At 38.0% G+C, this 13538-nt stretch overlaps 1 protein-coding gene across 2 annotated transcripts in view; it reads left to right on the forward strand.

Annotated features, from left to right (window-relative positions):
• Nucleotides 1–13538, forward strand: part of LOC121887649 (zinc transporter ZIP11-like) — a 132890-nt gene that overhangs the window by 21527 nt on the left and 97825 nt on the right. For both annotated transcript variants that reach the window (XM_042398579.1, XM_042398580.1), the window contains exon 4: nt 1274–1432. In XM_042398579.1, coding sequence (XP_042254513.1) covers nt 1274–1432 — 159 coding nt within the window. The remainder of the gene's footprint in view (nt 1–1273; nt 1433–13538) is intronic.

The following is a 13538-nucleotide window of genomic DNA, read 5'->3' on the forward strand; positions in this document are numbered from 1 at the left end:
ACTTTGTGTCTTTTTAATCCAACATTCTGCTTTTACCTCTATAAGTCTGTTCTCTTTTCTTGGTTTCTACCTTACGCAGCAAACTGGGATTTGAGCTTGGAATAGATACACAGAGAATATTTCACATTCATGCTATGTAAATATGCGCTAAAGTACGTGTGAGTTGTTTTTTTAACTGCCAAGAGACCACATTGGGGCAAATCTATATGGACAGGTTTTAGATTAGAAACAGGATGGGATCATTTTGGAAAGTAAGGAAAGGATCATTTGTCCTTGGCAATGGTGAGGTTGTGATTGCTGTCATGATTTGACAATTCATCATGAATTACACAATAATGAAACTGAAGAATTTACTATAATTCACATATTTTCAGCTTCCAGTTCCATTTGCAATCAACTTTGGCATTGTTATACTCTGTTTGATTACTGTCTGGCTAGGCTCGATGCTTGTGGTACACTACTTTCGAGTGCTGGAACTGACTGCAGCCTAACAATATGCTGTCATTACTTTTGATTGCCAGGGCTAAGCACAGACTTGTGTTTCGCATTTACAGTGCTAATACTATTCAAGGAAGCAGCTATGAAAACTCAAACAGAATAAAAATTGGCATGTGGCAACTTTTTAAGTGCTCAACAACAGATGCAGGTATTTTGTGTGCATACATGCAGTTGGAAAAGGCATACTAGTGTGTTCAGGGATACAGAGCCCTCATGTCTCTATTTAGACTTTGACAGGTGATAAAAACAGACTAGGCTTCGGAGTGAAAAATGTTTTCAGGAGGAACTGGCTATGGATGTTGACTACACTGGACACATCCAAACATGGACACAGGTGCACTCGTGCAAACTTAAACCTTAAGCCTCTAGTTTTGAGGGCGGTTAACATTAATGTTCATTGGCAGTATAAAACTGAACATAATGTTTTTTCAATTGGAAAAGTTTCAAGTTTACCACTTATATTCCACAGATGCATCAGCCTTTGGCCAGATGAAATAACTTTTTCCTAAAGACATTGATACTTGACAGAAAAATCTAGAAAACAGTGAATGGGACATTTTATAAATAAGTAGACCTTGTCAATCCTACACCTTTTAAATTGACTCATTTTACAGTATATCATCATTACGTTCTTTTTAATTCACCCTTTCATGTACTGGATGATAATTAATCTTGACATTTCTATTAGCTCACCTTTTGTAACCTTCAGCCTTAACAACCGTTTGTTTTTTTATTTGGTCTTAAGTTTCCTTCTCCCTTTTCTCACCTCTCTCAGGTAATGTTGGCTGCTTCCTATTGGTCGTTGCTGGCACCGGCAATTGACATGGCTGAGGATTCTGGGAAGTACGGCTCATTTGCTTTTGTGCCTGTGGCTGTGGGATTCACACTTGGGGCAGCCTTTGTTTACTTCGCTGACCTGGCCATGCCCTTGCTGGTAAGAACCTGATGTAGAAATGTCCATAAACACAGTTTATTCTGCACTTAAGAACATAAGAATAGTGTTTGTAATGGTATGTGAACACTGAATGTAGCAGGTGCACATCTGTCTATATGTTAAAAACCTTTTTTGCTCAATCAGTTACTGTTAACATCTGTTCTATGTCAGTGATTATTACCTCATCATGTATGGAAGGAAATATTGATGATTGATTAAGTAAAAGTAAGGCGGTAAAGAGAAAAATAGTCATAGTCATATATAAATCTTTTATGGAAGATCTATGTAGAGAAACAAAAGAAAAAAGTCTCAACAATATAACCTTTATTTAATTATGTAAGTCCTTTTGAGATTAATTGCCCTATTTTAATTGTGTAAGCTCAACAACCATTGCAAATTGGTAGGTCTTGGGCACACGGGTTGTATGAGCATCTCCAAGTGCATCTGCTATTCATATATGCTCAGCAGTATAAAGCGCAAAAGAGCTGAGTGCAATATTTGTAATATAAATAGTAAAAAGAATTGGTCCAAGTATGAAACTTTGTGGGACACCTTTTTGTACTTAGCAAAAATTTAGACTGAGCAATACATACTCTTATACACTGTCTGTTCAGGAAGTAGTCGCTGAACATGCTGTGAGCACTATGACCGAATTCTTTGGATGCTAATTTATTTAGAAGCATGAGGAATTTGGTAGGATTTAACCAGGAGCTAGACATAGAGTATAGGTTGTATACTGATTTAGTTTTTCTTACTGATTAAGTACATTTAAAGGACCAGTGTGTAGAATTTAGTGGAATCTAGCGGAACGGACTTGGAATATAATATTCATAAGTGTGTTTTAATGAGTGTATAATCACCTGAAAATAAGAATTGTTGTGTTTTCATTACCTTAGAATGAGCCTTTATATCTACAAAGGGAGTGGGTCCTTTTCCATGGAGCCCACCATGTTGCACCGCCATGTTTCTAAAGTAGCCCAGAATGGACAAACCAAAAGCTGGCTCTACAGTGGGCCTGTCTTGTCTTTTGACAAGTTTTCTTGTGGAAACAATCTGAAGTTTTGAATTAGGGAAGTGGGTGTCCTCAATACAGTTGATTGGACAATGATCACTAATGCCCAATGAAAATACACCACTGGAAGAGTATTTGTGGGTTCTTGGATAAGAATATGTCAGTGAATGCTGATTTAGTTGGATCTCTCTGATTTGTATGAGTGGGGGTCAGATCAAGATCTGCACAAATAGATTTCAGAGAGTCTGAGTCTGCAGACATTTTAAATTTAAGTCACAGAAAATAGCCCTTTGTGAGGCAGAGAAAGGGGTCGGCTGCTCAAAGATAACCACATAGCCCCCAATAGAACAGAGGGTAGCTGATTTACACCCATAATAGTAAAAGACTCATTTTGGTTAAATTCTGTTTTCAGTATTAATTGTTCAAACTGTTTTGGAATACAAATGCTGAGTAACTTAGTTCCTTAGTAGCTTTCTAACATAAATTAGAAATTATCACATCTACCACTTATCATATCTAAAAATATTAGTCATCTAAGCTACCTGCATCATCACTAATAGATTTTTTTAACCAAGTTTAAGATATTAAATTGGCAGGAGCACTGTAATTTATACAAATATAGTCCATTTTGCTCATAATGCTATGGGTATGCTTAAGCCCAAGACCTCTCTTCTTTTTAAGCACAGTAGGAATAATTGAGGATTTTGGAGTAGGATCCTCAATAAAAGCAGGACCACAAAATAATTTGATGATAGTAGGATTGCTGAAACATTCCTCATTTGGTTTACTGGGGCTGTTGTAAACAGATTTACATGGTGGGAGCATTTTCTGAAATGTAGGCCTGAGACCATCTTTCCTGGATGTACTCATAGCAGGGATGATATGCGTGAGGTAAACATTGAAAAATGCTCTTTGATAGATGCCCCCTGGGGTCAGTAACAATCAATAGATAAAAAGTGTTTCATGTGTGCCGTGAGCTGCCTTACACCTACATCTATTTGGGTCAGTTCCATGTCTTCTGTAGAGATTTACTCTCTTCCAGAGTTAATCATCAATATATCCATATCCAGTGGCAGTGCAGACATTCAATAACCATAAGTGCAAGCTAAAGAGACGACTGAAATGTTCACTGCCTCTTCTCACAGTCGGGAAGGGCCTGGAAAGAATCATTTTTTTTACAAGACACTCGAGGGTCGTTGATAGTAACTCAAATTCTTATTACAGTTTTGAAGTTTTTGTTGACATTACATCATTTGTCCCTATCTAACAATCACTGTGTGAATAGAAGGACACATTTCAACAGTGGTCGAGGCCTGTTCAATAATGTCAGCTATTTACTACCAGAAAAACAGAGTGAAACAGAACCAGTGAACTCAACAACCCTAACGATGGAGACACCTATCACCCTGATCTGCAGCTGATCATCAGGATATCTTCTGTTATACACATCAAGATTGTGATGAGCTGCCTGGTAAGACGATACAGAGTCTGTTGCAGTCGTAGGGATCATAGGGATCAGAGATTATCCTGGTTTAAATGGGACATTCTGTACATTTGCTATGAATGAGTGGAGCACAGCCCATAGACTGTAGGATATTGTTGAGGCTGAGTGTCAGTGTTTCTTTCCAAAGATGAAGGGGATAAAGTCCACAAATGCTTGTGTTTGGGAATGGCAGTGTCAACTTGGATTGGGAGGGCTGAAACATTTCTTGCAGATGATGTGATGTTTGCATTGCATTTAGAAATGTCAAATGAAGAAGGTGAAGGAATGTCATTCTCCAACTTAGCTAGCGGGCTAATGAAATTGGAAAAAACGCAACATGTCTTCATCTCCCGAGGGATCAGTAAAGAGAGGGTGACACTGTTTTCTTTTTGCCTCTCACCACTGGGGCTCATCAGGTTGAAGGATTGTATGAGCAATCGGAAGATGTCCAGATGTTTGTAGTTGTATTTGTAAGTTTACTTTGATGCTGCAGTAATGTCTCTGTCCATTTTTCAAGAGACTGCAGCTCTGATCTGAAGCGAGAAAGCTTACGGCAGATACCATTTGTGTTCGGCCAATGCACCCAGTCTCTCAAATCCTCAACTAGGAGATCACCCGAGCTAGGTAGTTGGTAGTGGGAAGCATAGGCGGGTTCTCGGCAGGCAATTCTCATTAGACAAGTGTGCAATCAGACTGGATATAAGGTGTAAGATGTCATAAAACACATAACAGTCTGATAAAATCCAATAAGAGAGGTTTAAAATGAGGTCAAAAGGATCTTTGATCTTTAAGTAAAACCAAGAAATACAGCTCTCAAGCTTGGCAAACCTGGCAGCTGTCAAACCAGCAACATGATAATGTGGAGGTGGAGACAGTTCAACGCGACAAGGTAGAGCCATTGTGTTATTATCAAGAGAACTAGAAGTACATGTAGACAAAGACAATGAGAAAGACAAAGACAGGTGCAATGAGGACTAGACTCACACATACTCATGATCTCATTTGATCCCTTGGTGGGATATTTGGTCATTACAAGAGCAAAGAATGTGAAGGAGGGAACGGATGGTAAGACTTTGTGTATGTCACAATGATAACTTGCACTATTGGTGTGCACTTGTCCAGTTCCTCATGACTGAATCTGTGACTATCAAGTGTGTAATATTTAGGCATTTGATACATGCTTAAAATGACAGAATAATTGACAAAAAGAAACAAATGTCTATGTGCACTTTAGGGTTACATATCGTGTTGAGGGCACAGATTATCTGTCTGCCTCCGTCTAACAAGAAACAATTGGATGTTACTTGAGATGATTCAGTGTTATTGTTACACTGAACAAGACTGTCCTTGGTTCAACTTTTCCTTTGTTTGTCTTTTATATGGCTTAGATAATGGCATAATTGCTACTCAGAGCAACCACTGGTTGATGAATAGAAAACAAGAAAGGAAATTAGTCTGGGCCAAGTAAAATTCTTCTTGAAGGACTGATCAATATGCAGTTGCCTGCTGCACTTGCTGGCATGTCTTGTAGAGATACAGTAACACTTTAAGAACTGGATACTATACAGCCTTTTGTCTTTGCATATTCTTAAAGTATATTTAAGAATATGCATATTTTTACTTGTAAACCTTGATTCTTCACATAAGAGTGCAGCAACCATGATTTTTTTTTTTTGATAGTTGAGATCACAATTGTCAATCATGAAAAATGTGCATAATGTGAAATGTGTGCATAATACCTTACAAATATGAGGAATTTCCAGATCTAGTACAAACAAAACTGAATAAGCCTTCAGATTCATGGTCGATTAGTAACCTTATCCTTTACTAAAGATGTTCTTTGTGTTAATATATTCATACAACAGTAGTACAGTAGAGGATGGGGGTCAATTTTAGATAATAAAGGTTTTAATTTGTATGTGAAAAAAAAGTCATAAATCTGAACTCATAATTGGATAAATTGAGATGTCACCCTGACCTCCATTCCATTTTCTATCATACTACTACATATCTCAAATCTGAAGGTTCTTGTCAAAGTCAGTACTTTTTCTCATTTTCTTTGCTGTGATTAGTATATAATTACATGGTCCTCTTTTAGGAAACTTCCTACAAAATTACCATTTATAAATTAATGATCTGCTTTCAAGGTTATTATTAGGAAGTCATGGATCCAGAAACTAATATGTTACCTGAAATTATTACAAAAGTTGTGTTAGTGACTTGGGACTGTCACATTCATTCCAACTTAACAAAATGTGTTTTCTGAAAGAGAAACAGTTTCGAAGTAGAGGTTAGCTCTGTAGAGCCTCTTGATGTTAAGATGCTACTAGGACTGTAGTATTCAAGTCTGGTCTGGGTCTTGAGTCCTGTCTCAAGATGTTCTTTTTTATTATCTTGGAATTGTCTGATACTCAGGGGTGTTTTGACTGGTCTCTATCTCAGTACTCAGTCTCGCCCGTTAAGTGTCTTGTCTCGTCTAGTTTAGTCTTCTCATTTCTTTCCCTCTCTCCCTCTGCTCCATTGCCTCTTGTTGTGCATGTGTGTACAACCCTGTCTAAATTATACCACATTTGCAGGCATCAAAATGCAAAACAATATCTTTAAATATGCCTGTGGCACTACGAGCCTTACTCACTCCTTAAGAATACGTGACAGTAAAGTTACTGGCAGGAGAAGTCTGCCTGACGTGAGCAGTGCTAGCATTAGCAGCTAACATGTCCAAAGCACACTGGTCCCGAACTCCTCCTGGTTTAAGATAATAACTGAATCCCTAAACTGTTTTATTTACAAGGACATGTGCCCATATAACATTGTTGATATAACAATTTAGATCAAGGATGTATGGATAAGTCAGCAGCCTTTCATTGAAAATTCCTTTCCATGCATGGGGACTGGCCTAGAAGTTCCCTGATGTATCACTACCCATGATGCATATTGATATTTCCTTTGTAGTTATTCTAAACAATACACTTTTGATCATGAACAGCAGAAAATATAAACTCTGGAGTGTTTGTATTGTTACAAATACATCTGTATTGTTTTTGCATCAGACCATTGACTGTATTTAGCTAGGTATCAAATCATCTGTCTGATCAAATACCGTGATCCATATTCCAACAACACAACCCCCCTGAACCCATACAAAAAAACTTACATCCAAAAAAAAATTTTAGGCAATTTTTTTTTTTTTTAATTCAGTAAATTTTATTTTCCAACATTAAGGTTAAATGCAGATGATTTGCTGTTTTTCTTTGACATATGACAGTACATTGAATATTTTGAAGACATCACTGTGCGTGCTGAGAAATTGCGAATGCTGTTTTTTTCGCTATTCTTCAACATTTATTTCATCGACTCAATGATTGAGAAAATAATCTGAAGATTGATCAAAAATGAGAATGATCAATAATGCTTTATATTAAGGTCCTTGTAATAAGCGTTAGTTAATAGGTAATAAGGCCCTTATAAGATGCTTATTAACATGTGTTAAGACTATAACTGTTAATAACATCATATAGGTTTATTGTTAGATTATAGGACATTTATAAGCACTTACAAGAAACTTGTTAACAATTTATAGACTGCGTTAATAGAAGCCTTATGAGTTTCTTATTATTGTTTATAATATCATTACAAACACAGTTAGAGTTTAACTAACTTACCAATTATGCCATTGTTAAACCTTTACTAAGCTTTTTTTTGCTGCTTTATTAAAGTTTTAAAAAATGTATTATTCATTTATTAGCAGTTAACTGTTATTAACAGTTAATGAAGCTTTTTGCAGCTAGCAGATCTAAAGCGAGAACAATGCCTTGTTAGAGTTAATAAATCCTTTACTATGCACTTATTAACAGTCAACTATGCTTTTCATAGCTCCCCCATCTGGAATGAGCACTACATGTTGTTAAGGTTGATAAAATGTTAATAAAAAATATTTTAGCGGTGAAGCACAGTGAAGGACAGTTACTACATTCATGATTCAGTTCAATTTGAGCAAGGTCATTGTTATTTTAGCAGGATTATCTGTGCAGCCCTTCTTGACAATTTTGATTCATTGCCCCTTGGCAGCTGAATGAGTCAGTTAACTGAGAGCACTGATACATCTCAATATTTAAAAAAGGTGTACAATTTCAAAAAATTTCAAAAAATATATATAATAATTGCTTTTCTGACCATTTAGTAAAAAGAAAAATGCTATTGTTCCATCAAAAATGTTGCATAGATCAACAATTTCGGATGATTGCATTAAAACATCTCTGAGCCCTGCTTCTGATCGGGTTTAACAGAGCGCAGGACAGGGAGAGACGGGACCGAGAGAGACAGAAATATGATGCAGCCACTACGGTCGGAGCAGCAGAGAACAGCTGTTGCCTTAAGCTCCTGCAGTCACACCAGGACAGCAGCAATGACACGAGTTACATATGAAGGAGCGGCTGACACATCACCGTCATGCACTCTCATACAAGATGACACACACTCATATAAACACAACGCACACACACACAATCTACTGAGAGTGATAACTGAGAGTGAAGGAAGACGATGATACATCTCACCTATACATTCACAAACAAGCTGGTGCACACATACCTAAAGAAAGCATGTTTATATATGTCTTTTGGTCAACTCGAGTCTTCAGGCTTAAAGTCCCTGTTAGTAAATCTAAGTATCTATTAAAAAGTATTTCTCTGTAACCTCAGATATTAATGACTAAATGCATCACAATAAAAAAAAACAAAAAACTTTAATTAAACATTAATATTTCTACACCTAAGCCCGCCCACTTCAAAAGATAAAAACATATGAACAGAAAGTCTCTCATGTCAAATAACCAAAACTGCTCTAACTTTGGAGGAAAATATCATGTTCATGCTAGACCACATAGCTTGTGGTAAGAAGCTGACTGGGAAAATATGTTTTAGGGGATTACTGCTTGGTGCTGATGACCTCCCACTGATCAGCCTGTAGGTTACCTTATCTGCTCTAATTCACATTTCAGTATTCGACTGTGTTTTTAGTGTGTTTGGCATAGTGAAGTTTGGCACTTGAAATTGACAAATAGACGGGAAACAGAGGAGCTGAAGTCAAAAATGCATGAACAACAGCCAGGAGAGCTTTTCAGGTATTTGTCAATATCGTTCTTTTCTTCAAACCAGCTTTATGTTCACAATAAAATATGGCAATGCAATTCTGACTGTTCCAACTTCCCGCTCTACTCCCCTGTACTCCATTTCTACCCGGGCCAGTAATGCTGCTTTTATTTAGGCTGTGTTTAGACTTACTTTTTTTGTTTTGGAATTTACAGTTTAATTTACTAGCCATTTTTTTCCAAAGCAACATATGTCTGAGAGCTGATACAAAACAAGCAAGGATCTAGTCAAGAGACAACAACATGAGTAAGTGTGATAAAGCTAAGTTCTAGTTTTTTTTTCTGTTTTGGAAGTGTGGTTCAAATCATGCTTTATTATTTGATTATTTTAGCTACATGGTTAAAATATTGTTATTTTGTGCACATGTTGTGAATAGCGGAGCAGATGGACCCAAATGCAGAGACTGCAGGCTGAGCAAGGCTGATGAAAAACTCCTTCATTCTTGTGATGTGCGAGCAAAAAAACAAAAAGCTGGCTGAGCTGAGCAAAAAAACGAATACAGGACAAGCACGAAGAAACAGAACCGACTGACAAAACAGAAAACCAGGGCTAAGATACAAACTGGACTAATGAGCAAATGTGGAACAGGTGACTGGACACAAGGCCAGGCTGGGAGCTGATAGGCTGAGGGAAACACAAGGAGCAGGGCAAGGCTGATGAGACTGATACAGGGCAGGTGTGAAGGTAACAGCAGGCTGGGGAAAAACACTGAGAGCAAGGTGGGGCTAACGAACTTAATGCACGGCAAGTGTGGAGGGAAAAATGGACTAGGGAGGAGTGCTGGAACACAGGAGGGAAACAGAGCAACAGAAAACACAATACTCTTAATACAACCCAGCATATATTAAACCGTCCAAGAATAAACATGAATATAAACCCAAGTACACCATAAGCTAACCAATAATGCAAGGCAGTCATTCAAAGATACAACTCAAATCATAAACAAGCAACACAAAGAGTCCATGACAACGCAGCTAAACTCATACATTCACTGTATAAATTTAGTTGCTTGCAAAATGTAGTATAGTCGTATAAACAAGCAGTAGAAAAAAATTTAGCACAGAAAATGAAGCGGTCAGTTTTGAAAACTTCTGATATAGACCCAGCCCTTTTCAAGTATAAATCTGGATACAGATAGAGATATTTTTGTGATAAAAAGAGATACAGATACAGCTTTGTGTTACGATCCCAATGTATAATAAGTGTGTATGTGTTATTATGCATATATTCGGTGCTGTTTGGGACTTGTTTGCACCCTTGAAATGATTGATGCTGTGTGAATGTTTTTATTCAGTCTCACAAGGTATTGGCTTGTAGTAGGCACAATCATTAGTTATATTTACATGGTAGAACTAAGTCTTGTCACGGTTTATTGCAGTCCTTTCTTCTAAAGCCACTTCCCTCATTTTGAGCTTGCTCAACTGGTGAGCTACAACACAGTTAATCTGCAGGTAATAAATAAAGAACTTTTATCACTGAAGAGATTTTGATGAAAATGTCTCATGTCAGACCAAAAAAAGAGGCTCACTGCTCTCTTACAGCTGCACTACAAGTCTATTTGGCCTTACAGGTAGCAGTTAAAAGCTAACTCAGTCATTTCCCACTTCTCCACTCTTCTCAGCAGGGGCTAATTGGGCGGGTGACCTTCCTGGCCTAAAACCACCCATGCAGCGGTTCAGTAACTGCTCTGTATTGCTAGTTTAAGGCGAACTCGGTCAGGAGGAGATCTGTGTCAGTAGTGATGAGCAAGCAAGGCTTTCTTGTAGCATTCAGGATTTTCCAGCCCATTGTGTTGAAAATGGGTTTCAGTTCTCCGGGCTAAAAGCCTTCACTATGAGCACATGTTGGTCAAAAGATTTCACAGCACGCAAGCAAATTGTTGCAACTTGTGCGATGTAGTCCTTTAAATTAAACTGGTGAGATAATGAATCACTGTTTATGCCCTGAAAAGACATAATTGATATAAAAGAATGCAATGAGATGCAGTAGAGGGCAGTTCAGCTCAGTTTTCCTGTAGCAGAGTATCACGACGCTCACAAACAGTTTGTGGGTTGGTGCTGTCAAACCCTGATTGTCCTGAAATTATTAAGATATTGAAACCAGTCTCTGATATACTGTTGCATGATGTTATTGCCTACAAATACACCCAAGTGTAATGTTTGTTTTATCAGATGCTGCTACAAGCTGTGGTCTCGGCGGTGCAGCAGAATTTAAAAGTGTGGAGTAACAGTCTGTCAGTGCTTCAACTGAATTCTGCCAGTGCTTCTTTTTTCAGGGCAGTAAATAGGTTTTTGTGGGGAATATGTGTAATTGCTTAGTGATGGTGGATAATTGCTTCTTCTTATGTTCACCGTCACACCTATCCGATAAGAACTGTTTCCATAGCAGTACCAGAACATGGTAAAAAAAACCAGGCATCAAACTTAGAAGATTACTTATTTTATTAAGTGATAGTGCAATTTTCCCTACATTCTTGATTCAACAAGCTTAATAGTACTGAAGCAATGTTGCAGGACAACCTGCCAGCATACATCTCTTCTACCTCTTTGGTCCAGACTGAAATATCTCAACAGCTATTGAATTGTTAGCCATGAAATTTTGTAGAGATATTGACGGTGCCCAGAAGATGAATCCTACTGACTTGAGTGATCTGCTGGCCTTTCAGCAACCACCACCAGTAGGTCAAAGTTTTCACTTATCCAGTAAAATATGTCATAGTCTACCAGATGGATTGGGACCCAATTTGGTACAGACATTCAAGTGTCTGTTCATCCTTTGATCTTTTATCTAGCGCCATCATCGGGTCAATATTATAATTTGGCTTATGATCAAATACCTGCAACACTATTGACATTGCCATCAGCCTCAGCAGTACTTTGTGTTTAGTGCTAATTAGCCAAAACTAAGATGGTGACAATGGTAAATATTATATCTGCTAAACAAAATCACAGACCTGCAAGCATCAAATCCTTGGTTGTAGACTCTTAGTCTTATTTTTCTTTGGCAATTATCTTTGTGCTATTGGATAAATTTCAGTAATGAACAGTGTTAGGACATTTAGAAAATATATTTTGTCATCATATGAATTTAGCGCACAGCTGGATTTCATGATACTTGTTTCTTATTTTCTTATATTATCATTTATGCTATTAGAACTGCATAAGCCGTGTTTGGTCAGATTTAGATTAATTCATAGGTGTAGCATTGCAACAGTCTTAAAAATGTGATTTGGTCTTGGAGCTATATAAGACTACTTGCTGGCTAACACATTCTCATTGACTCCTCTGTTTCCTTGCTTCATTGTATCAGTCATGTTATTCTTCATTCTCCTCATCTTTTCCCTTACATTTCTTTGTAGTGATTTTTTGTCTACATCACTCTTTTCTACTTCTACTTCCCTGCATCTCCTGTTCATCGACTTGTCCTCTGTGTCTTTCTCAGCACATTTCCTTTTCATTTCTCCACATATTCCAACTCTCCTTCTTCTGCCCTTTCTTTCCTTGGTGCCATGGTGACAGTAGTGGAAACATCGGGCTGTGATAATGGCTAGCATGAAATCAACTGGGAACATAGGGGGTCTTCCACACACACACACAGCGGGGGGCGATCAGTGTTTGGACAGCTGCTGGTGGCACTTTTACTGGCTCCTCAACAAACATTGGAGTTGAATGAAAAGAACGATGGAGGAAGGGTAATATGGATAGAGATGTAGAGTTAGGGGTTCACAGGGAGAAGGATGGGGCGATAAGGTAATGGACAGAGGGGAGGATGAGAGAGAGAGAGAAAAAAGGAAAGAGGTTGGCAGAGAGCAGTATGGAGCTAAGAGGGCCTAAGCTTTGTGATGAAACCAGGTAACCAAGACACTGTGTAACGGTTCCAGTAAGACATTTTATCACCACTCCTATTTCCCCCTTCTTTTTCTTCCCACACATCTCTGTCTTTCTACCGTCACTGTATGGTTTTTCTAAAGGGCATTCATGTCTTTAATTTAAGTCTTGAAATGTCTGAAATACAGTAAATTGAGTTTTTGTTTTGGAACCATGTAATGCAGCATAAAGGGGACCTATGATGCTTTTCCTTATTTTCAGTCACATATGTGTATAATGTTACAATGTTGGATGTTTATATTAAATGTGGCCAAAGTGTCAAATAATGAGGTAAACATATGTAGAAGTGATCCCTGTGAACAAAAAGCCCGGTTTCAGACTGCTCTTAACGCTCAGTTTCCAGCGTTTTTTCTACTTTCAAACTGAGCTGACATCAGCTCATGACAGATTTCTTCATATGGTCATCTGCTCTACGCACAGCGCCCAAGTTCACTGCTCCGCTTCGCTAACGTTATTAGCATTATTAGCATTTTTCCATTGTTTTGGGGGTAGCCACGACATGATGCCATGACTCGAGTCGAGCTGGAACGTTGTGAGAGTTTTCCATTACACAGCACGGCAAAGATAAGAAAAT

Source organism: Thunnus maccoyii, chromosome 20 (assembly GCF_910596095.1).
Source record: "Thunnus maccoyii chromosome 20, fThuMac1.1, whole genome shotgun sequence".
Taxonomy (NCBI): domain Eukaryota; kingdom Metazoa; phylum Chordata; class Actinopteri; order Scombriformes; family Scombridae; genus Thunnus; species Thunnus maccoyii.